The sequence below is a fragment of the Cydia amplana genome, chromosome 21 (genome assembly GCF_948474715.1).
Source record: "Cydia amplana chromosome 21, ilCydAmpl1.1, whole genome shotgun sequence".
Taxonomy (NCBI): Eukaryota; Metazoa; Arthropoda; class Insecta; order Lepidoptera; family Tortricidae; genus Cydia; species Cydia amplana.
Window position 1 is genome coordinate 8,014,897 of NC_086089.1, and position 23,467 is coordinate 8,038,363.

General features: G+C 38.3%; 2 protein-coding genes across 2 annotated transcripts in view; one reads left to right on the plus strand and one right to left on the minus strand.

Annotated features, from left to right (window-relative positions):
* Window positions 1–5,632, minus strand: LOC134657880 (MDS1 and EVI1 complex locus protein EVI1-B-like). The gene is made up of 5 exons (XM_063513461.1): window positions 5,494–5,632; window positions 4,757–5,198; window positions 3,543–3,703; window positions 1,508–1,652; window positions 1–136 (listed from the first exon to the last, which is right to left on the minus strand). The coding sequence occupies exons 1-5, from the start codon at window positions 5,570–5,572 to the stop codon at window positions 1–3; spliced, it is 963 nt and encodes a 320-aa protein (XP_063369531.1). The 5' UTR covers window positions 5,573–5,632.
* Window positions 5,633–5,767: 135 nt separating this feature from the next.
* The window catches only part of LOC134658201 (uncharacterized), a 73,320-nt gene continuing 55,620 nt past the window's right edge, over window positions 5,768–23,467 (plus strand). Inside the window, exon 1 of the mRNA XM_063513809.1 lies at window positions 5,768–6,081. Within this exon, the coding sequence (XP_063369879.1) occupies window positions 6,014–6,081 (68 nt within the window). The 5' untranslated portion in view covers window positions 5,768–6,013. The remainder of the gene's footprint in view (window positions 6,082–23,467) is intronic.

Genomic DNA, 23,467 nt, shown 5'->3' on the forward strand with positions numbered 1-23,467 from the left:
TCACTTGTACTTCCAGCAGGCATCAGCTCGGTGGCGGTCGAGATAGCGGCCCTGGCTGAACGCCTTGCCGCATTCTGCGCACCGCCACTGCCATGTGTGGTGGCCGCGGGTGCGCTGGTGAGCGCGGAGGTTTGACCTGACGAAGATGTCTTTATTAAAACATACGCTCACTAATCTACCAGAGGGCCTAGCCAAGATGTGAATCTTTTACGTGGTAACGAAACGGCAATGTCTCTCTATCACTCTTCCATATCGCCGCTCTAGGTACTCATTTGATGACAAAAACACCCGTATTCCGAATGAAAGAAAAGCGACATTTCCATCAAATGATTGTTGCAGATATGAGGTTGAGTAAGTATAGCGACGATATTTAAAAGAAGGCAGTATAATCGACTCGATCCTTATCTTAGAGGAACCGGAAATCACCGATGTTTAGAAAATGGGTTTGAAGAACAAAATTTGTCATAAATCTCATACTTCACCACCAAATTGCGTTTGTACTTAACATCTATGCAAGGATGAATTTTCTCTGCAGATACAGTCACCTGCAATAATACGTTACACAACAAAGGCCGCAAAAGCATCTGACACGATCTTATTTGTAGAGCCATAAGAGCGTGTCACATATTTTTGCAGCCTTCGAAGGTAACAGATAATTGCAGGTGACTGTACCCAAAAAAAATGTGTTACCTATGCACGAAGTGTGGTGTTTTTAGGGTTCCGTACCCAAAGGGTAAAAAACGGGACCCTATTACTAAAAGACTTCGCTGTCCGTCCATCCGTCCGTCTGTCACCAGGCTGTATCTCATGAACCGCGATAGCTAGACAGTTGAAATTTTCACAAATGATGTATCTCTGTTGCCGCTATAACAACAAATACTAAAAATAAAATAAAATAAATATTTAACGGGAGCCCCCATACAATTTTTTTGCTCTATTTTTTGTTGATGGTGCGGAACCCTCCGTGCGCGAGTCTGACTCGCACTTGGCCGGTTTTTTGAAGGTATCGAGGATGAAGTTGCCTGAAGCAGGGATCGGAACCGGTTTTTTGCAAAATAAATAAATAAATATTATAGGACATTATTACACAAATTGACTAAGCCCCACGGTAAGCTCAAGAAAGCTTGTGTTGTGGGTACTCAGACAACGATATATATAATTATACAAATACTTAAATACATAGAAAACAACCATGACTCAGGAACAAATATCTGTGCTCATCACACAAATAAATGCCCTTACTGGGATTCGAACCCAGGACCGCGGCTTCACAGGCAGGGTCACTACCCACTAGGCCAGACCGGTCGGTCAAACTTAGAAATAACCATATTTTGCGAATTATTTTATACTAGAAATGTAGGACTCAGTTGTGTTTTTAGGTTACGACTTCGTTTTATTAGATTGCCCAATTAGAAATGAAGTAATTAGCAAAGACGAAAAAATACCGTTTCCGTTCCCATACAAAAAATACCGGTATCCGATCCCTGGCCTGAAGGAAGGTGCTCACCGGTCCGCAAAAGTCCTAGGGCAGTGTTTATGAGGGCAAGGGAAGGGTCGCTCTCCGGTATGCAGTCTGAGATGTCCCTTCAGCACCCAGGGGCGGTCGAAGCGCTTCCCGCAGTAAGGGCAGGCGTGGCCACCGCGGGATCGGCCTGCTGGCGATACTAAGGGGGGTGGTGCTGCGGGTGCAACAAGTTTTTGTTATCGAATTTAAACTATTGTGAGACATACTAAAATTGAATAATTTTACGGTTTAGACTCACTTGTGTTAAGTCACTCGCGCGACATGTTTCGGGGAGCCTAGGTCTCCTTTCTCAAGCACTAACAGTGCGAGCAGCGTTCACGTCACGACGTCCGTGTATCGCGTACTACACAATCATATATGTCACGCGAGTGACTTAAGAGCCAACAGGAGTGGTCATTTCTCCATACAAACGTACTCGACTGTTTCCTCCGTGGGTTTTGAAGCTAGAGCAATGATTTTTTCAACACAGATTAATATTGTCAATATCTGTGTCGGACCGTTTTGCTTTTTTTGATATTTTTGTTTTTTAAGGCGCTAGAGCCCTTCAAAAATGGCCAAAATGGCCTAATTGACTATGCCGATGAGAGGCGTGCTATTCAAAACTGATATCAATTAGTCAAAAAAGCAAAACGGTCCGACACAGATAATGTCATTATCATTTAGATTTCCAAATTTGGTTACGATTGGTTAAGTTTTGGAGGAGGAAACAGTCGAGTACGAAACCTCGATTTTTGAGATTTTTACGCAGGATTTTTCGCCTTGTCCTTATCGCACTAGTTTTAGGAGCCGCTTCCGTTAGCGAGACGGGTATATTTACCTAAAATATTTAAATCTTAGCTCCTGTTGGCTCTTAATAAGTGACTCTAAACCTTAAAATTATTCAAAGTTTTTGTTAATTCGTGTTGTGATTGCGATACAGTCATAATCTATTGTAGAGGATGAGGCAACGCACCAAAGGTATCTGCCACCCTTGAATGATTTTTCCAAATACAAAAACCTATATCTATACAGTTCGCATTCAAAAGTATGTTACAATCTCATTGTAACATATTTTAAACACGAACATCTTTCAACATACATCTTTATATTAGGATTTTAAATAATGTACAGTCGCCATCATATATATCGGAGCGGGCAAGGCGCTCACAAATATCTGAGCACGCCTCTATTGTCATAGGCGTTAGAGTTGTGTTCAGATATTTTTGAGCACCTCGGCCGGTCCGATATATCTGATGGTGACTGTATCTACTACTTTTGAAGAAGCTGATTTAGTGAAGTACTTATGTGCTTGGCTTTCCTCTCATCAGAATACATTTCGTACCGTCCAACGCTTTGTACTGAAACCTCCATGCAGTTCGCGTCCTTATTTTCATATAAAAAGACTAGCGACCCGCCTCGGCTTCGCACGGGTTGACAAATTATACATAAACCTTCCTCTTGATCACTCTATTTATTAAAAAAAACCGCATCAAAAGTTTTAAAGATCTAAGCATACATACATACAGACAGACAGACAGACAGAGGGAAGCGACTTTGTTGTTACAAGCTTTTATTTAGTTTCACCTGTCCCATTGTCTGTAATCAAATCTTGCAAGTTAAATTTGACCCACTTCCCGGTTTCCGATGAAGCTAAAAATTTGCATACACATGTAAGTCGGGTGACAATGCAATATTATGGTACCATGGAGCTGATCTGATGATGGAGACAGGAGGTAGTCATAGGAACTCTGTGATAAAACAGCGGAACCTAATTGTGTTTGGGGTTTTTAGAATTGTCTCGATGAGTATTAGTTGTCTGTGGAAAAAAAGTACAGTCAGCGATAAAAGCTTGTACTAAAAATGATTTTTTTGCCAAAAACTTATATATATGTATACTATGTAGTGATGTCATGTTGTTCAATCTTCGCATCAATCTTACCTTTCTCCTGAACTTCGTTCCGACTAACTTCGTTCCGACGAACTTCGTTCCGACTAACTTCGTTCCGACTAACTTCGTTCCGACTAACTTCGTTCCGACTAACTTCGTTCCCTTTTCCTTCGTTCTCGTTAGCTTCGTTCCTGAACGCTTCGGTGCAGGACAGCAGCTCCTGGTGCAGCATGTGCTCGGAGCTGGTCCGCATCAGACTCTTCAGCTTTTCTGCGATCTTGTCAATCTCCCATCCACCTTTATTCACAGTTCTAGTGGGAAATAGAATGTTGTAGCAGAGTTTTCACAGACAGATCAAATATGACACTGATACATCAAGGCGATTTGTTTACAAAGGGCCCCCGGGAAACGCGAAAAAAATTGAAACTCGGCTATCTGCCTCTTTATAGCTCGAATATGCAAGAGTGATAGAGAGGTTAGTTAACAAAATGTCGATTCTCTCGTTTGCGGTAGGCCCTTTAGATCACAGAACAAGTTAGAATGGCGATGCGAGCAGGGTACGTGTCGCCGCCGGTTTTGAGCAAACGCTCGCATGCTACTCGCCCGCGCTGACCGGGAAACGAAGTAAACATGCCTTTTGCGCTACAATAACCTTCAGATTAAGAAGTCAGACATCAAATCTGTCTAAAGGAGGCGTATCCATTCACCACGCACACAAGTTTTTACTACCGTTGCGCGAGTGTTAGTAAATGTGGAGAGGAACGAGCGGCGACACCGGTTCATCGGAACTAACTGCGCGCGATAGCCATTCTAACCTCTTTAATATGTTCTGTGCTTTAGATTGTGACTTATTGTGAGAGTGGCGCCGTGGACGCAAAGAGCTAGTAGGTACCTTTAAGAAGTTTGTGAAACGTACAATTCTAAAATACGTTTCAAACAGCTGCAGACATTCAAACGTAAACAACAACAGATGTGTAACAAAAATACTTACCGGGTCAAAAAATATGAATGCAAATGTCCTTCATTCATCTCATTCATTCACCTCGTCGTTCCTATGGCTCCTAAGTCACGTAGCACTACAATACCTACGCTTATTTTCACCGACAATATGGACGTCATAAGTCTATACGATTTTACATTGACATATGACCTTCTATTAACCCCCTTCTATTAGCCTGTCAGCGCGCGCGCAGCGAGCGACGAGGCGGGCGGCGCGATCAGTGCACGAGTTGCAGTCGCCGCGAACACTCGAGCCTGAGGATGGACCCCCGAAGGGCCCGAAACATGTCGCCAATAGCGACTAAAAATTCAAGTGAGTGAAGCCGTTGTCGTATAAACACCTTCTATTAATATTAAACACTCACCTAAGTGGTTCCCGGTTCCTTATTTCCTCTATAATTGGCGCCAAAGGCATTTTGAATTTCTTTTTAACCGCTTTCGTTTCAGAGACGCTCTGTGTTTCGGCAACTTTTTTTCGAGCGCGAGTTTTCTTTACGAAAACCTTGCGTTCCGTTCTTGCTTCGTTCGAACGTAAGTTGTAACTTGCCCGTTCCACTTCTTTCTTAACAAAGTTTTTCTTAGTATGTAGCTCTGGTGAGTGAGTTGCTCTTTCGCTTTCCGAAGCGTATTCGTATGCTTCTGTTTCTATGAAGTTTGGTAGGAATTGGCTCTTTTTCAAGAGCTGCAGGTAAAAACGGGTGGATATAGGCACTTTGTCGTGGTACAGCGTTTCGTTCGTCTTTAAGAGAGTTTTGTGTCTTTTCGTTGACATTTTCAGCATGCGTGTTGGCTTTGTTTCGACTAGAGCTGCAGATATGGTTTAATGATACATTATATAATTAGGTAGGTATGTAAAAAATATGTTTTCGAGCTAAAACACGCAATAATCACGGTAGTTTTGTGTCTAAGGGAAAACCAACAAGTAGGTAGAGAAAACATGTACATTCCTATATTATTTTACGAAACAACAATAAACAAACTATAGTATATTTATTTTGTATGCGCAATATACCTTTACGTTGATATATAAATCCAAAACTCTGCCGTTCTTTCACATGACAGAATATTTTTATAAAATTACCGGAAGTATAATTCAACTTACTTTCAACAGGAAATCTACCCGTTTCATGTATGAAACTACCCCCTTGCGACCGCACAGACCTGAGAAAACACCTTGGCATTATATTAATCTACAAACAGCTCGCCAACAACTCAAATATACGATAAAAACGCAATTCAAAGTGTATAAACAACAAATACTTGTAGGGCACCTGCTGAAGATGACAGAAACAAATGCGTTCTTATTTTGAGAATTCCAAATTCGAAACGCCGCCAGTTTCTTTTTAATCGTGTTTACGGAGTTAGCTGCGTGACATATTGGACTCCTTCGTTCGGAAAAGCTTCGGAAAGCGTGGATAATGTGATAGCGCGCGCGCGCGGGGAGCGGGTAGCGGGACGGCACAGATCGATTATTCGCCGCCGAGCGCTCGGCCCGCGAGGACGAGCGTTAATTTTAGAATTTCCCCCCGAAACGATCGCAACGCCGGGAGATGAGTGCTCCAAAATCCTTACTTGTTTGTGATAAATGTGTGTCGTGAAGTGCAGTGTGACATAGCGGCGGGATGGGGAACTCCTGCAGCTCCGGGCAGGCGCATAAGGACAAGGACAGCCAGTCCCAGCATTCTGAAGAGTGAGTATGAAGGTCGCGACACAATGGAGGATGAAAACAAGCGACATGTTTTATTTGTGTGGAACTGCTGTGTTGTAGAGATAAGACGACACGGTTGAGACCGTAAATAAATCAATAAATTGACAGGTTGTCTGAGCACGTAGGCATTTGGTCCTCGAGTCAAAACTCGGGACTATTTCTGTAGAGATCAATCATCCTTTCGAATACTTTTTCCACCAAACCAATAAGATTTTCCGTACAGAACTTGCTATTTTAGCTCTACATGGATATATACAAATATTGAACTTATACGAGATTTGAGCCAAGCCCCTCTTGTTTATTATAGAGTCCTTTGTCATTCAATAAACGACTCTACGCTCGTTTAAGACGAAAAGGGACGAAACGACGTGACCGCTTTCCATACAAACGTAGTACCCATTTTATTCTCTGGATATTAACATTATAGAAAGTATGTTTACGCAATTTGATGTATATTAACCACAGCTATGCCCCTTCATTTGAAGTTATTCGATTTTTGAATTATTATATGAGTTAGGAGCTTTTAAAGTTTGTATGGAATTTGTTTTTCGTTTCGCTCTATCAACAAGTTAGCCTACAGTCTACACCCACTATTTCGTCTGCACAGTAGTCGCTGCTTTCAACTCCATTTTTACCCCTTTAGATTTTTTAGTGAACTCTACAATATTATTTTGACGAATATCTAAATATTATTAAAATTTTAAGGTGCAACTTTCAACGGTTTAAGTTGTGCGATGTTTTATTAAATATCTGAACTGTTATAAAGTTATTTCAATGATTATGTATGTATACACCTTATAATTTATATGTATTAATTGTTCGATAATGGGAACTTGAGGGTTGAAGTTTTGTTTTTGATATATTTGTTTTACGAAAGTGGGGGGGTATTTGCTCCCCTAGTTTGTATTCCCTGACAATTGCGATGGAGGTTTCGTTTTCGGGATCGTTTTCGTAATCAAGTTTCGGCCGAAAGTTCGATTTCGGCCAAAAAACTGGTAAGCCTTTCGGTCGCGCCGAAACTGTATTTTCGGTAGTGCCCGTCCGAAGTTTCAGGGCTCTAACCGCGAAAATTGAAGTTTCATTGGAGTGAAAGAGAAAGATTCCCGCAATTTGCGAATTTCGGTTTTCGCGGTTGGCCCCCAGCTTCGGCAGGTTTTGGCACAAAAGTCACGCTTTGACTGAAGGTTCAGTTTCGGCCGAAACTAGAGCATTAACTTAACCTTCTGAAATAAATAAAGTTTTTATCTATTTATCTTCGGTTTCGGCAAAAACCCTTTTTGAATCGGACACTAGGCTTTTAATAGAAGTTTTGTATGTTAAACTTTCATTTATATTAGATAGATATCATTTAAATGATGTACCTCATTTGAACTTTCACTGCGGAACTAATTTCGTAGCGCTACGGCGTAGCGCGTAGCAGGTATTTCGCACTTGTAGTAAATACATGAATCGTCGATGATCCCAAACTCACAAGCGGTATTGAACCTTTAAGTGTGAGTAGAGACCTTGCCTCCTTATGTGTGTTCTACCGCTTGTACAATGGGCTGTGCTCTGAAGAATTGTTTGACATGATGCCAACGGCAGCTTTCTATCACCGCACCGCTCGCCATCGGCAGGGTGTTCAACCACACACCCTAGAACCTAAATGGTCGCGTACTGTGCGGTTTAAGAGGAATTTCCTCCCGCGGACGCTCCGGCTGTGGAATGAGCTCCCTTCCGAGGTTTTCCCGAGGGTCTACAGTATGGGGTTCTTCAAAAAAGGAGTGTACAGGTTTTTAAAAAGGTCGGCAACGCGCATGTAACACCTCTGGAGTTGCAGGCGTCCATAGGCTACGGTGACTGCTTACCATCAGGCGGCCCGTATGCTTGTTTGCCACCGATGTGGTATAAAAAAAAAAACATACTATACATAGGTATATTATAGTCCATTCCTCCCACCAGTACTTCAGCCTTTATTATAAGTATTAGTAGGTAGGCGATAAGGATACTTACCTATAATTATGAAAAGGGAAAGTAATAAAAATAACTTTTTAATTCCCTTATCTACGGGTCACAGACAACAGTAGTGAGTCAGGTAGTTAACAGTAGGAAGTATAAAATCCTCTGTCTGTCTGTACCTACGAAATAATCATGGGGCATCTATGAAAAGGGACCTTATTGTCGATGACGCTTACGCCGCACAGCGTCGCGCATTGTATTTATATCGGGGCATCGTTAATAATGGCGTAAGCGCCATTGACAATAAGGTCCCTTTTCATAGATAACGTCACAATTCTTTACTTCGTTAGACTTAAATATTTTTTACGAAACGGATTTTATTTACCTATGCGATATTCATCAACTATACCGTTTTTAGGGTTCCGTAGCCAAATGGCAAAAAACGGAACCCTTATAGATTCGTCCTGTCTGTCTGTCTGTCCGTCCGTCTGTCCGTCTGTCTGTCCGTCCGTATGTCGCAGCCACTTTTTTCCGAAACTATAAGAACTATACTGTTGAAACTTGGTAAGTAGATGTATTCTGTGAACCGCATTAAGATTTTCACACAAAAATAGAAAAAAAAAACAATAAATTTTGGGGGTTCCCCATACTGTGAACTGAAATTCAATAAAAAAATTTTCATCAAACCCATACGTGTGGGGTATCTATGGATAGGTCTTCAAAAATGATATTGAGGTTTCTAATATCATTTTTTTCTAAACTGAATAGTTTGCGCGAGAGACACTTCCAAAGTGGTAAAATGTTATTATTATTATTATTAAATCTGTTTATTTCAAATAATAATAGAATTACAATTTCTAAAACCTAGTTACAATCTTTAATATTTAAGATTTTATTAACTAGGTAGAGCGGGGACTTATTCCCTAGTCTTAAGTTCTAATAATATTTATTATAATTATGTATTTATATATGTTTATGTGTATATGTATTATATCTATGTGCTTACTTATTTATTAATTATTCTTGTACTATGGAATTCAGTTCTTTTTTTATTATATATTTAATCTTATTAGGTTTATTACTTATATCTAGTAATACTCTATTAGGAAAGTTGTTTAGAATAGTAGGTAAGTATGCATTCCAGACTCTATTGCCATATTCATTATTTGTTTTAGGGACTTTAAACTGAGGTTGATTGGGTAATCGCCGGAGGTTGGCCGGTCTATTGTATCTATCCAGCTTTCCTAATAAGTCTTTGTATTCAAGAATCATAGCCAGTTTTACTTTATTAAATATGCTAAGTACTCTACAATATTGAAATAGTTTATCATAGTTATTCTTATATTTTTGCTTTATTTTTAATGGAACTATGGTTTTTAGTATTCTTATTTGTATATTATAAATTCTGTGTAGGTATGTGTTGTATGTTCGTCCGTAGCTAGATATTCCGTAGTTAATTACCGAATCTGCTAGGGCCATATATAGCAAGCGGAGTGTGTTGTATGGCATTTTGTGTTTGAGTATGCTTAAATTGCTAAGTATTGCCCTAAGTTTATTACACACATGGTCAACGTGAGGCCCCCAGTTGAATTTGCTGTCAATTTTTAAACCAAGGTAAGTATGGTTTTCAACTACCTCTAACGACTCACAATTGCAGCTTGATAAACGAGAGTGCATACACAAGTGTTCGTGGGCTATTATTCTAGGAGTTGTGCTAATCTTAATATACGGTGAGTGGATATACATTATTTTAGTTTTGTTATAGTTAAGGGATAGCCCTACGTCATGTGCCCATTTACATAATTTATCAAATTCGCTTTGCATTTGACACTCTGCGATCTTTATGTTAGTGTTTGCTGTTATTAGGCAAGTGTCGTCAGCGAATTGGTATACAGAGGCAGATCGGAATATGTTACACATATCATTTACATATATTAGATATTCAGTAGGCCCTAATATGGATCCTTGTGCTGTCCCATGAGAGGATTGTAGTAGTTCGCTTTGCTCTCCTGCTATACTAACAGTGTTGTATCTTTCTATGTGATAGTTTTTAAACCATTTTAGTGTTGGCCCCTGTATACCATTTTGCTGGAACTTTTCGTAGAGAATTTGATGATTCAGGGTATCAAATGCTTTGCTGAAATCAATTAGTACTATTATTACATGTTTCCTGTCACTAAGGTGTCTATTTATCTCATCAGTAAATTGTGCCAATAATTGTGTTGTACTTTTGCCTTTTTGAAAGCCGAATTGACGCTCATGAATTATGTTGTTACTTGATAAGAAGTCGTTAACTTTTTTTCCTATGTATTTTTCAATTATTTTATCTACGATGGAGAGTATTGTTATAGGTCTGTAATTATTAGTGTCGGTATAGCTTCCTTTTTTGTGTATGGGTCGGATTAGTCCGACTTTTAATTTATCTGGATATGTAGAATAGCATATGCACTGGTTTGTTAGATGTGTAAGCACTGGCGTTATCTCTTTAGTAATAAATTTAACATCTCCTGCTCTTAATTTATCAAATCCTGCACTTTTATTTTCAATAATGTTACTAATAATTTTATTCATTGCATGTTCATTAATCTTGTTAATTTTTAAAGTTACCTTAGGGGTATTAGTATATGTACTCTTATCAAGTAACGACATACCACATGAGCTCAGTACATTTTCTACATTGCTTTCAAAGTCGCGAGCAAATTTGTTAGAAAGATCTTTCGCTTTCATTTTAAATGACTTGATTAACATGTCGTCAACAGCTTTGACTAATTTGCCTGTTAACTTGTTAATTATTTCCCACATTTTTTTCGAGTTTTTATAATTATCACATATTTCTTTTTTTGTATAGTTATTTCTAGCTTTACTCATAAGTCTATTTGTTTTATTTCTGTATCTCTTATATATTAGTTCATTTTGTTTATTGGTTGTATCCTTAAGGTGTATTTGTAATAGTCTATTTTTGGCACGGGACATTTCTATTAGCTTATCAGATAACCAGTTACAATTATTTACAGTTCTGTTTACAATGGGTCTCTCTATAGTGCATGATTCATATATCATATTAAATTTACTAGCTATGTATTCATATATATCATTGGGATTTTGTATGTTAAAAACTGGAGTCCAGTCAACTTTGGCAAGTTCCTGTCTCACTAAACGGTTATCAATTTTATTGTACACTAGGGTTTTACCTGTTGTCGTGCCCGAGATAGCAATACCGCTAATAAAGTGATCAGCCAGAGGGTCTCGTACTACTGTGGTCTCTATAGAATGCATTTGGTTGTTATCTGCTCTATCAGCGAAATCACGAATAAAAATATGGTCGATACATGATTTGGATGTACCTCTATTTGTAGTCTCGATTCTAGTGTAATTTGATATACAACAAGCAAAACCCAGTTCCGCCAACATATTGAGATAAGAACTTGAAACAGAGTTTAGAATTTTTATATCTAAGTTTATGTCACCACAAATTAAAAAATTGGCGCTAGACGGGTATTTAGACAAAAGTTGCTTAAGTTCACCGATAAAATCACTTACATTAAGATTGGGTGGACGGTATATTGCACACAGGTATGTTTTATAACCACTGGGCATTAACACTTCACCAAGTAGACATTCAAAGCTTTTTACCTTAGTTGTATCTTGCAGCAAGGTAACACTTTTGTGGCTGTAAACAATAATTCCACCTCCTCTCCTATTATTTCTTAATTCAGTATTCATTGAGTAGTTTTCTATATTATACAAATTTTTAATCTGGTCTTTTATGTTTACTTCAGTCACTACAATGAGATGGATGGTTACGGGACATGAGATAATAATTTTTTCTAATTGAGTATGGTTTTTAATTAGTGATCTGATGTTTGTATGAAATAAAATAAGCTTGTTTGAACAAGTTAGTCCATTAACAAATTCTGTCCATGTATTATGTGTGCTTTGTATTATTCCGTTATTCGAATTATCCATTATTGAGTATAATATTTTATTTAAGATGTTGGTATTTAGTTTGTATTTTGCTTAGTTTTAATAAGTGCTTCGATGTCAGTCTCAGAACGAATATAGAAGATTTTCTTCGTGTTTTCATCAGCGCGTGCCATTATCACGCCGTCACGGCTCCAAACAAATTTGAATATGTTTTTGTCTCGCAGTTCAGTCTTTGCTTTCCAAAGTAGATATGCCGTAGCAGGGGTCAGTGCAGCACGTACATATATTTTAGAGCCGGCGCCGCTCGTGGCTCGCACGTCTATATCATTGGCCTTTATGTTTGCAGTTTTCGAGGCTTCAATCCATGAAGCACGACAGCCCTCTCTGAGGGTTACTTTGATCGGCGCATCATTATTAGTGCGTGCCGCCTGCGCTACACCTGGGCGGGCAGGTTTCTTTTTTCTATATACTTTTATGATGTCATCCGACTTTTGTTGAAGTATGTGTCCTATTTTGCTCACTATTGGTTTTAAGTCCTCATCCTTCTCTTCAGCGATGCCGCATATTTCAATTTCGTTGTGAATATGAGCCTGCTCTATTTTATATATCTTTTGCTCAAGGACTTCGTTTTTGAGTACTAAGTTTTTGCAAGTGTTGTGAACATTCTGAAGTTGGTTTTCCATCAGTTTTACTCTAGTTTCGTAATCCTTCATTTTTACTTCATAATCATCTATTTTGTCAGAATAATACTGGAGTTCTTCTCTTATGATGTCGCGGACGGATTTTCTCATTTCACGTACTTCGTTTCTTATTTCGTATAACAGAACGTGTCCCCCACCCCTGTAACTTCTAAAATAAGAGAATGATAAAACTAAAAAAAATATATGATGTACATTACCATGCAAACTTCCACCGAAAATTGGTTTGAACGAGATCTAGTAAGTAGTTTTTTTTTTAATACGTCATAAATCCCCTGAATACGGAACCCTTCATGGGCGAGTCCGACTCGCACTTGGCCGCTTTTTTATTCAAGAGGTTTAAAATATATGTACCTATACTAGACCGCGCCCCGGCTACGCCCGGGTAAACTTATATACCTACTGAAACCTTTTTCAAGAATCACTCTATTGATAGATGCGTTCGCCGCATGAAAATCCGTTCAGTAGTTTTTGAGTTTATCGCGAACATACATTTTGAGGACGTTTTGAGGGCTGATTTAGACGGCGCGCGAATTCGCATGCGTGTCTAGTTACATCGTGTCTAGTTACATTGCGGACCGTTGAGGTTACTAAAATTTAGCCAACCGATCAAATAACGTAATGTAATGAAACTCGCATGCGAGTTTTCGCACCGTCTAAATGAGCCTAAACATATAGCAACATTGCAGCTGGAAAAAAATGTGATACACACAAATTAATGTCCTTACCAGGATTCGAACCCGAGACCTGCTTCGAAGCAATAATAAAACACAAGTCGACTCAATAAATACGACCTAAATCAATGAAATACAATTATCCATAGATTTACATACATAATTAATAGAGCAAAAAAATAGCGTTTCGCTTAGTTTACCAGTTGCTCCTAATTTTCCAAAATAAACATTTATTAGGTCCAGTTTCTAGGTCACAACAAGGTTTCTAGGTACGCTAACCAAAGCCCTGGATCCCGGCATATTTAGGTCAAGCTCAGACTGGAATATCGATATTTCACTGAGCAATGATAGCTCGATGAAGGTAAAACTATATCTATAAAGACTCCCATGGATCTGTGTCATTGGTTAAATGGCGCTGCAGATAGGCGAGTCTCACTCCGCGATTTCGTCGCTTTGCTACAGGTAGCTAAAAGCACATCCGTTCGGCCCCAATTTTGGGGAAAGCCATAAGCCGCGCGTGGCGCTGTCGCCACCTAGCGGCCATATCTGTGCTGAACGTAACAGACGCCTTTTGTTAGAGAGTGAGTCTTCTGTACTAAGTACTATTATTTATTCTGTGCTGCAGTATAATGCATTTTTACGGTTTGAAAACAGTAGTAAATTATTGTTATCTCTCAACGTCATATTGGCTAGACCCCTAGGCTATTATTGCTGAGAAGGTCTCATTGCACTTTTACAAAAAAGAACTCAAAAGAAGTTAACGAAGTACCGTAAAACGGGGTGAGTAGGTTTCGCGGGGAGAGGTGGGTTATGAATGGGGAGAGAAGGTTTTAGAGGGGGGCTTATGGGATTTTAAGGCTACTGGTACAAAAATATAATGTATTCCTATTTAAAATGGAGCTACCTATAGTAATACGCATAATAAAAAAAATCGATCCAACAATCTTCCAAAATCACCTTTGTATGAAAACCCCTCTCACTCCAAATACGAGGCACTACGGGGTGAGGTGGGTTTTCCTCTTTATCGTCAGTTATGAAATGGAACTACCCAAAATAAAATAAAAACTAAAATACAAACGTCCGGAACACTTATTATATACACCATTCAGTTTTCATATGTAAAAATAAAATGTTATCGAGGTTTGAATTTCAGTTTTGACCCTACTCACCCCATTTTACTGTATACGAGTAAATTGTTAGTCATAGCGCCAATCTGCAGTGACCATTACGAGTCGTCTAATGTCATTTATACTAGCACATCAACTTATTGTTAGTAGAAAAAGGCAGGAAATTAAAAACAAGTAGGCGCGAAGGGTTGATATATGTAGGTACCATAGAAAACTTTAATTTCGCGCCTTTTTTCACCGACGAAAACAAGTGACAGTGACAAGTTGGGTGTGTTTGAGTATATCTAAGTATATCTAACAAGCAAGTAATATGTAGCGGTATACAAAGCTTAAGAGTTTGTAAATAATAGCTACAGTGAAGCCATTTTGTTTCTACAAAATTAAAACACCACCATTTCCCCGTGGGTTTATAGTTTATAATTTATAATACTTTTTAACAAAATTCACTTCATAACTTATATTACAAAAAAGATACAATATCCAAGAGAGCCTTATAAGGAATATCAACTCTTTGACAGCATCCCTAGGACTTAATTTACAATGACACGAATAAATATAAATTGAACAGAGACTTCAATTTGCGACGATGAAATGAATTTAGAGTCTTGCGGTTTGAGACAAATTCTTTTGATGGTGGTTAAATATTGAGTACGCTCTTGTTAGCCTTACTGAAAAGTTTACCAAATAAGTCGATAGACCGCTATACCACGAAAACAGAGACAAGGATAGGATAGTGAAGGATTTTGATCATTCATTCATCATTCTACATCATTCCAAGTTCCACATAGATGAAATCGCTATTAGAAGCTTGTTATATATAATACTAGCGACCCACCCTTCGCACGGGTTAACAAATTATACATAAACCTTCCTCTTGAATCACTCTATCTATTAAAAATGAAATTGCTATTAGAAGCTTGTTATATATAATACTAGCGACCCACCCTTCGCACGGGTTAACAAATTATACATAAACCTTCCTCTTGAATCACTCTATCTATTAAAAAAACCGTATCAAAATCCGTTGCGTAATTTTAAAGATCTAAGCATACAGACAGACAGACAGTCAGCGGGAAGCGACTTTGTTTTTTACTATGTATATAGTGATAGTGATATAATTGTATAGTTTAAATAGTTGTGGTAATGCTTACGTTTGAAATGCTCATAATATTTTAAAGCCCTTTAAATCTCTGTAGAAGATATTGTCATTTTTCCCTTATACGTTTATTGCGAGTAAGCCGTGCTGATCTTAGAACAATTTGTGGTTAAGATAATAACAAGTTAAAGTTCGTTCAACTATGTTAGAATGACGTAAAGTATACACTATGATTCCTAATTGAGTACTACCAAGGCCTATTATCATACACTAATAGAGAGCTGATAATTTTGAGCAATTAGCAAGTAAACATACATAAAGTAACTCTTTATGAAATGAGTCAGAAGCGATAACAGCAGAAATGGATAAACGGGTCGGGGGGCGCGCAAGCAGATCATTTTGGACACTAGGGGGCCTAGCCAAAATTACAATCGTTACGAAAGGAAACGCTAAGATAAACGTAAATATTGTATGAAAATGAGACATAGACATTGATATTTTTCTTACCCCCACCACCCTCCTAAACGATCACAAGATTTCTGGACGACCCCTAGGCCGAATGGTGTCCAAAATGATCTGCTTATATACTTACGCTCTTTTAGTATGTTCTGTGCTTATAGAGGACGTACTCGTACATACCTACTACTCGTAAGCGGGCAATTTTTAAAATGTATAATGCTACCGTTTAGGTACCTATAACCTTTGCAGCCGGTATGACGCACTGTGTCATTTTTAACACACACTATAAATTTCACATTTAGAATATAACTGGGATTATTAATAATTAATAATAACAGTCGTCCTCAATATTAACCTGGGTCATTGGTATGCCAGCGCGACTCTGGTCCGTTACTTATTCCCTTGTACTCGTAAGTCACGTACAAAATATCTATATTCAATAGATTTTGTGGATGACTCACCTAACACCGTGCAGTGGCCGAGTGTGGTATCTTCCTGTTATTTTTTAACCGACTTCAAAACAAGAGGAAGTTCTTAAGTCATCGTAAACTTTACCTAAGTAGAACATATAATAATAAAAATATTAAATTTTTTAACTAGCAGATACGTCTGCGAGCGTTATTCCAAATTTTATATTAAAGGAAAAAACGGAAAAATTTACGCTTCCGGCAGGACTTGAACCCGCATCCTCCACAATCCGTGTGTTGCTCTTAACCAATTGAGCTACGGAAGCCTACCAGGACCTCGCAAATCTTTCCATACACGCCTTTTTGTGGAGGATGCGGGTTCAAGTCCTGCCGGAAGCGTAACTTTTTCCATTTTTACCTTTAATATAAAATTTGGAATAAAAATATTTCCAAAAAATAACTATGTATTTATTTTGTAATAATCATAGAATTAAATGAACAAGAACAACTGTCAATCTTCAAAAGTGTGACCAAAAATGAAATGCAAGTGTGTGCGTAAATTGTCTATGTGAGATCAAAAATAGTGATGTCAAGTTACAACATATTAATAATCTGTCGATGTTTGATTGCTTTATCGACTACTTTTTCAAATGTGTTATTTTAAACGTAAAAATTCTACGACATTAAGACGTATAAATAACACTTGCACTGCGTGTGCTATCAAAATCTTTGCAGATTTATCTTAATGTAACTCTTACTGTGTTGGAAAGTGAAGTTTAAATTTATTGCTAAACATGAGCACCTTCAAAAAGGTATAACATTCGTTATTATTTCAAGTCGGTTATAAAAGCTAATATCTTAATGATGTCTTGTGAAGAAATAATTACATAGCTATTGATATACCGACAAGTTATCGATACCGTCATATGAACATTTGTCAAGCCCTAGCGTAAAGTAACAGATTATGTTTTTACACAAAATATTTTAAATTATAGCCTAATATGATAAAATATTAGCACACAAAGGAAGAAAAACTTATAATGAACTGTATAAACCGGCTTCTTACACTTTTTACGCTGCTAATTTGACAAAATAGCGTTATGAAAATTTCGCTCGGAATATAATAAATCCTCTGAAATGAGTATTTGCTGGGATTATTTGGCCCTGTGACACTGCAACCCAGCACACTACAAGACACCATCTTCACTGAATTACTTTATTTAATACTTTTCGTCCTAATCCGTGTATATTTTTCAATTTGAAAATTACCGTGATACGCTCTTGGCCGTCAGCGGCCGTCGTCAAACTCAAAAGTGGTTACGTTTTCTCATTGGTAGTCCGACTCTTTCGCACTCATGGGATGTTCATATACGTGATGGCTTCCCTTTCGCACACTTAAGCTGTCTGTCAAGCGCGAGCGGATTCTAGGTCTGTGGTAATAATCAACGTATACACACGTCACGTACACGCACCGTACACGTCATTCGATAGGTTTTTAGGGTTCCGTAGCCAAATGGCAAAAAACGGAACCCTTATAGATTCGTCATGTCTGTCTGTCTGTCCGTCTGTCCGTCTGTCTGTCCGTCCGTATGTCACAGCCACTTTTCTCCGAAACTATAAGAACTATACTGTTGAAACTTGGTAAGTAGATGTATTCTGTGAACCGCATTAAGATTTTCACACAAAAATAGAAAAAAAACAATAAATTTTTGGGGTTCCCCATACTTCGAACTGAAACTCAAAAATTTTTTTTTCATCAAACCCATACGTGTGGGGTATCTATGGATAGGTCTTCAAAAATGATATTGATGTTTCTAATATCATTTTTTTCTAAACTGAATAGTTTGCGCGAGAGACACTTCCAAAGTGGTAAAATGTGTGTCCCCCCCCTGTAACTTCTAAAATAAGAGAATGATAATACTAAAAAAATATATGATGTACATTACCATGTAAACTTCCACCGAAAATTGGTTTGAACGAGATCTAGTAAGTAGTTTTTTTTTTATACGTCATAAATCGCCTAAATACGGAACCCTTCATGGGCGAGTCCGACTCGCACTTGGCCGCTTTTTTTAAAAATATACTCTGGTAAACCAGCTTTGCCTGCAGCAAAAGGCGGCAAGTTTGAGAAATGAAGATGCGAAGGAACGATGTCCCATAGAAATTTTGAATTCCGGGCCTTTTTCTACTGACAAAGTTCGCTTGCTAGAGCATAAATTTAAAGATTCAAAGAAAGTTTTTTGACTGAGTGAATACTTTAAAGAATAATCGCTTCGAAAGTTAAATTAATAATGTTCTTAACGTGGTAAAAGGTAAAACTTAGCGTGGCCCGGCTCTCTATTGTCCGCCGGCGGTAGTATGCTTTTGTTTTTCCTCCAAGGCCGTTTGTAGACCAACAAGTACGATCATAAATATTCATATTAATCGTTTACGCCGACGAAATCGCCCGTTTCCGCTTATTATGACGTTTGGACATGTTAACAAATTAAATACGAGTAGTAGAGTAACGACGCGGTAAGCAAATGTAAATACTTATTTTATATTAATCGGATTAAATACCATAACTCTAATTAGGTACATTCCGAGTTTACTCCGATGGTGGATGTCATACAGTCAGCAGCAGAAGTTGCTAAGCGGGCGTGGTGTTCAAAATTACCTTGACGCGCTCTTATTCTCTTAACAATAAAGTCGCGTCAAGATCATTTTGAACGCCTCGCCCGTTTAGCAACTATTGCTGCTGACTGTACATTAGCTGGAACCGTGTTTCTGTGCAAGTGCACAATGGCGGCCGCCGGACTTTCGCCGGAAACACCCTCGACCCGGCACCCCTGGGGTTAGTTAGCGACACATATGAACAGCAAGTGTTAAACGTAGTAATGTAATAGAACAATAAATAAGCTAGAGTGCTACATTGATAACAAGTGTCACAATACAATATTCACTAGACTAGACACAAGTCATAATACACAATACACTTTTTTGGGGCAGTCGTGTAAAAAGCCATTTACATATTTTAGCAAGCTGTGTGAAATAAAAAGTAATAAGATTTAAAATCATTAATAATACAATTAAATTATTAATTTCAGTTGTATATCGTTAGATCCTTATACGTACGAGTATAACATACAATAGCAGTATAGCTTGATATAGCTGAGGGATGTGACGAGCAATATTTTAAACAGAAGTATATTTTCAGAATTATTGAAACAAAAGAAAAAAAACAACATACTTACCTACATATTTTACCTGCCGTCCCAAGTTTCGTTATTTTAACTCTTATGTCTTTGCCATAATAAGGTTAAAAATTGTCTGTTAACATTGTGGATGATGTGTATACAACATGCATATAACCAAGTAACCATGCCTGTTTGGAGGGATTGGCAAATAACGGATTTCCGCTTGCTACGACCCTGTCACACCTTTCGTGATTCTTTTGTTTCATAATATTTAAGAGGTAATACACTGTTTATGCGGTAATACACTGGTAATACACGTATTGGATGCGGTGTTTGACCCAAATAAGGTCATCATTATGACCTTATTTGGGTCAAACACCGCATCCAATACGGTTTACCCACTTAAGAGCTCTGGGGCCACAGACACGCATAGCGATCAAACTTATACGACTAACACGGCTAACACCCCTCTTTTTGGGGGATAAACATTATAACCGTTCCCGTAGACGGCTGATTAAAATACAAATATATTGTCAGCCGCATAACAATGGTTAATAAGGTCACGAATTTGACCTGAAAGCACACACGTGTCACCACTTGTATATGTGCATATGTAAACATCAGCCAAAAGTTTTTAAACTAGATGCCAATTCTGCTTTACCAATCTGATATGGCTTTTTTCATCTAGTTTTGATACAACTCTGACCGTGAGCATCAATCAGCTTAGCTTGTAAGTTCACTAGTTGTGTGTCGTGTGTTAATATCTGGGAGACCGAGCTCTGCTCTGAAAACATAAAACTCAAAAATGCGCGTTTTCCCAGAGTAAGACCTAGCTAGATCGATTTTTCGCCCCCGATATCCCCTATATAGTAAATTTCATCGAAATCCTTAGAGCCGTTTCCGAGATCCCCGAAATATATATATAAATAAATAAACAAGAATTGCTCGTTTAAAGTTGTTAGATTTACTCGGTTATGCGTAGCATAGTGCAAGTTGAGTGTGTACTATATTTTCTGGAAATCGTTTTTACGTAAGTTGCGATTTCTGCTATCCACAATTACCTACCACTTTATTTTTTGTAAATAGCTTCCATTCCCGAAAGCATTGCGCATATTTTCCCATCATATTTATTTTGCAGTAGCTTATTTTCTTGACAGGTTTTTGTAACCATTCGCATAATTTGGATATCTTTTTCTTATGATTTCTTATTATATATGAGAAACAAATAACTTCTTTTTGTAAATCAATATCGAAGTCGGAGAATATCTTCATGAAATATTCCAGAAGTTTAGGAGTTTTGCGTATGTTCTTCAACTTGCAATGCAATACCTGATGATACAACTTAAGGTCGTATCAAAAAAGGGATGAAAACCATATCAAATTGTAAAAACCGAATCTGTCTCCTACTCACGTGACTGTTAAATGAAATAACTCTATTAAAGCCAGACTTAACGCCGCCAAAATTGTGGGACGTGTTTTATGGTCTAATCAACGAAAGAGGTCAGACAATTGCGTCTAAGGGGGAGTCAACAAGCGACGTGTGCCGCCTTGGGGTAGGGAAATTCAGTTAAGTTTTTAGCTTAGCATATAGTTTGCTTGCACTATTGTACTCATGTACTGTCTCAGGGTAATTAATTATAATATACATATAGGACTTGATTGTCCGGCCGACGCTCATTTTCATGTTTAAAAAACAAGAGATGTGAGAGGTTACGGAGTTGTGTGCGAGATATGTTGTCTATGGTGCGAGGAAAAATATAGTTTGTCAAATGACTGTCTCATTTCAAACATGGACAGCGATAATCATACTATCTTTGTCTTACACTAGTACTAGCACCCAAAAGAAAAGGATGAGTATAATTTTTTTGGTTCTTATTTACTGATAAATTGGTTTGACCAACTATACATTAGAAATGCTAATACAAACCTAGGTTCGGAAGCTCTATCCTAAACGTCTTAGTAATCCGTGGATGTGACTGCACGCCGCGCGCCGCGACGCGCCTAATTGTGGCCATTTACAATGTCAAGTGTCCAATAAACCGTGCACGGGCTGGTGGTCCACTAACAGGAGATATATTACAAAGTATTTGCAATTGACATTGGAAGAACGAAACCAATTTTTTTATAAATTACTACCTCGACCGAATTGATGGTGATGAGCTGATTCGAAAAATATTTTCCTCTCTGGATATTGACAATATGGAAAATATTTTTACAGTTTATGATGCTAATTAGGAAAAACGAATTCCATACAAAATTTTAAATGCTCCTAACTCATTAATAATTAAAAATCGAAAAAAATTAAACGAAGGGGCATAGCTGTGGTTGATATACATACATCAAAGTGTGTCGAAATATTTTCTAAAATTTGAATACCGTGGGTAAAATTAGGCGTTTCCATGGAAAGGCGATTTGGTACGGTCGTCCACTTTCATCCTAATCATTGCGTGGCTCCGAGCGAAAGATGTTGTGAAGCTTTTACTGTTGTGCTGTTGAAATAACTTCTATAGGGTTATCTTCGATAAGAAAAAGTACCTAGATGAAAAGTTTGTAGAGGATATCCAACAAAGGGATATCTTTAAAGGGGCCCACTGATTAAGAGCCAACAGGAGTGGTCATTTCTCCATACAAACGTACTCGACTGTTTCCTCCGTGGGTTTTGAAGCTAGAGCAATGATTTTAAGACAGATTAATATTGTCAATATCTGTGTCGGACCGTTTTGATTTTTTGATATTTTTGTTTTTTAAGGCGCTAGAGCCCTTCAAAAATGGCCAAAATGGCCTAATTGACTATGCCGCAATGAGAGGCGTGGTATTCAAAACTGATATCAATTAACCAAAAAAGCAAAACGGTCCGACACAGATAATTTCATAATCATTTAGATTTCCAAATTTGGTTACGATTGGTTAAGTTTTGGAGGAGGAAACAGTCGAGTACGAAACCTCTATATTTGAGATTTTTACGGAGGATTTTTCGCCTTGTCCTTATCGCACTAGTTTTAGGAGCCGCTTCCGTTAGCGAGGCGGGTATATTTACCTAAAATATTTAAATCTCAGCTCCTGTTGGCTTTTAACAGTCCGCCGGACGACATCGGCCTGTCAGTTAGAACAAAAGTTGACAGTTCCGAACAACTGACAGGCCGATATCGTCCGGCGGACTGGTAATCAGTGGGACCCTTAAGGGCTCAGTTCTACGAATCTGGCACGTTTATAGCTATAGCACCACGCCATGTGTCATATCGTCATATCATACTTAGCTGATAGTGTACGCGTGCGCGCGCCGCAGCCACCATCAATCATGGCAGTATGCGCGTGTCACTTCGGCACTTAACGCGCGACGCCGTGTCATACAATCCTGCGCAATGTTGGCTACAACACGACAAATGCACGACAATATGTTCCGCTAATCAGTACAATTAATAAGGTAAACGTACTAGTGCTCGACTTCCGAATGCCCAATAGATGGCACCCTGCTGTCACCTCTATTGACAATGACTTAAGTTTCAAGATGACATGTACTGGGACCGCGTCGAGCACCAGTACGTTTACCTTACCTACAAGTCCTATTAACTACCCAGTTGCCTATTTATTTTTTTAAGCTCATTGATAGGATACGTACGTGTACCTTTTACTATGATTTTATTATGTATCCGGCTGCGTCACTTAGCTGATGATAAACAAAATATTGTAATACAAAATGTCACTGTTCGTCTAGTGTCCAGAGCCCGTACCATGAGTCATTGACAGTGTCAAAATTGACATTTACGCTATCGAGAACGTAATTTACTTTCTATACAACTCGTTTGCACTAATATACGAGTACATACGAGCGAGATGTATAGAATAGTTATTTGTACAACAAGAGATCA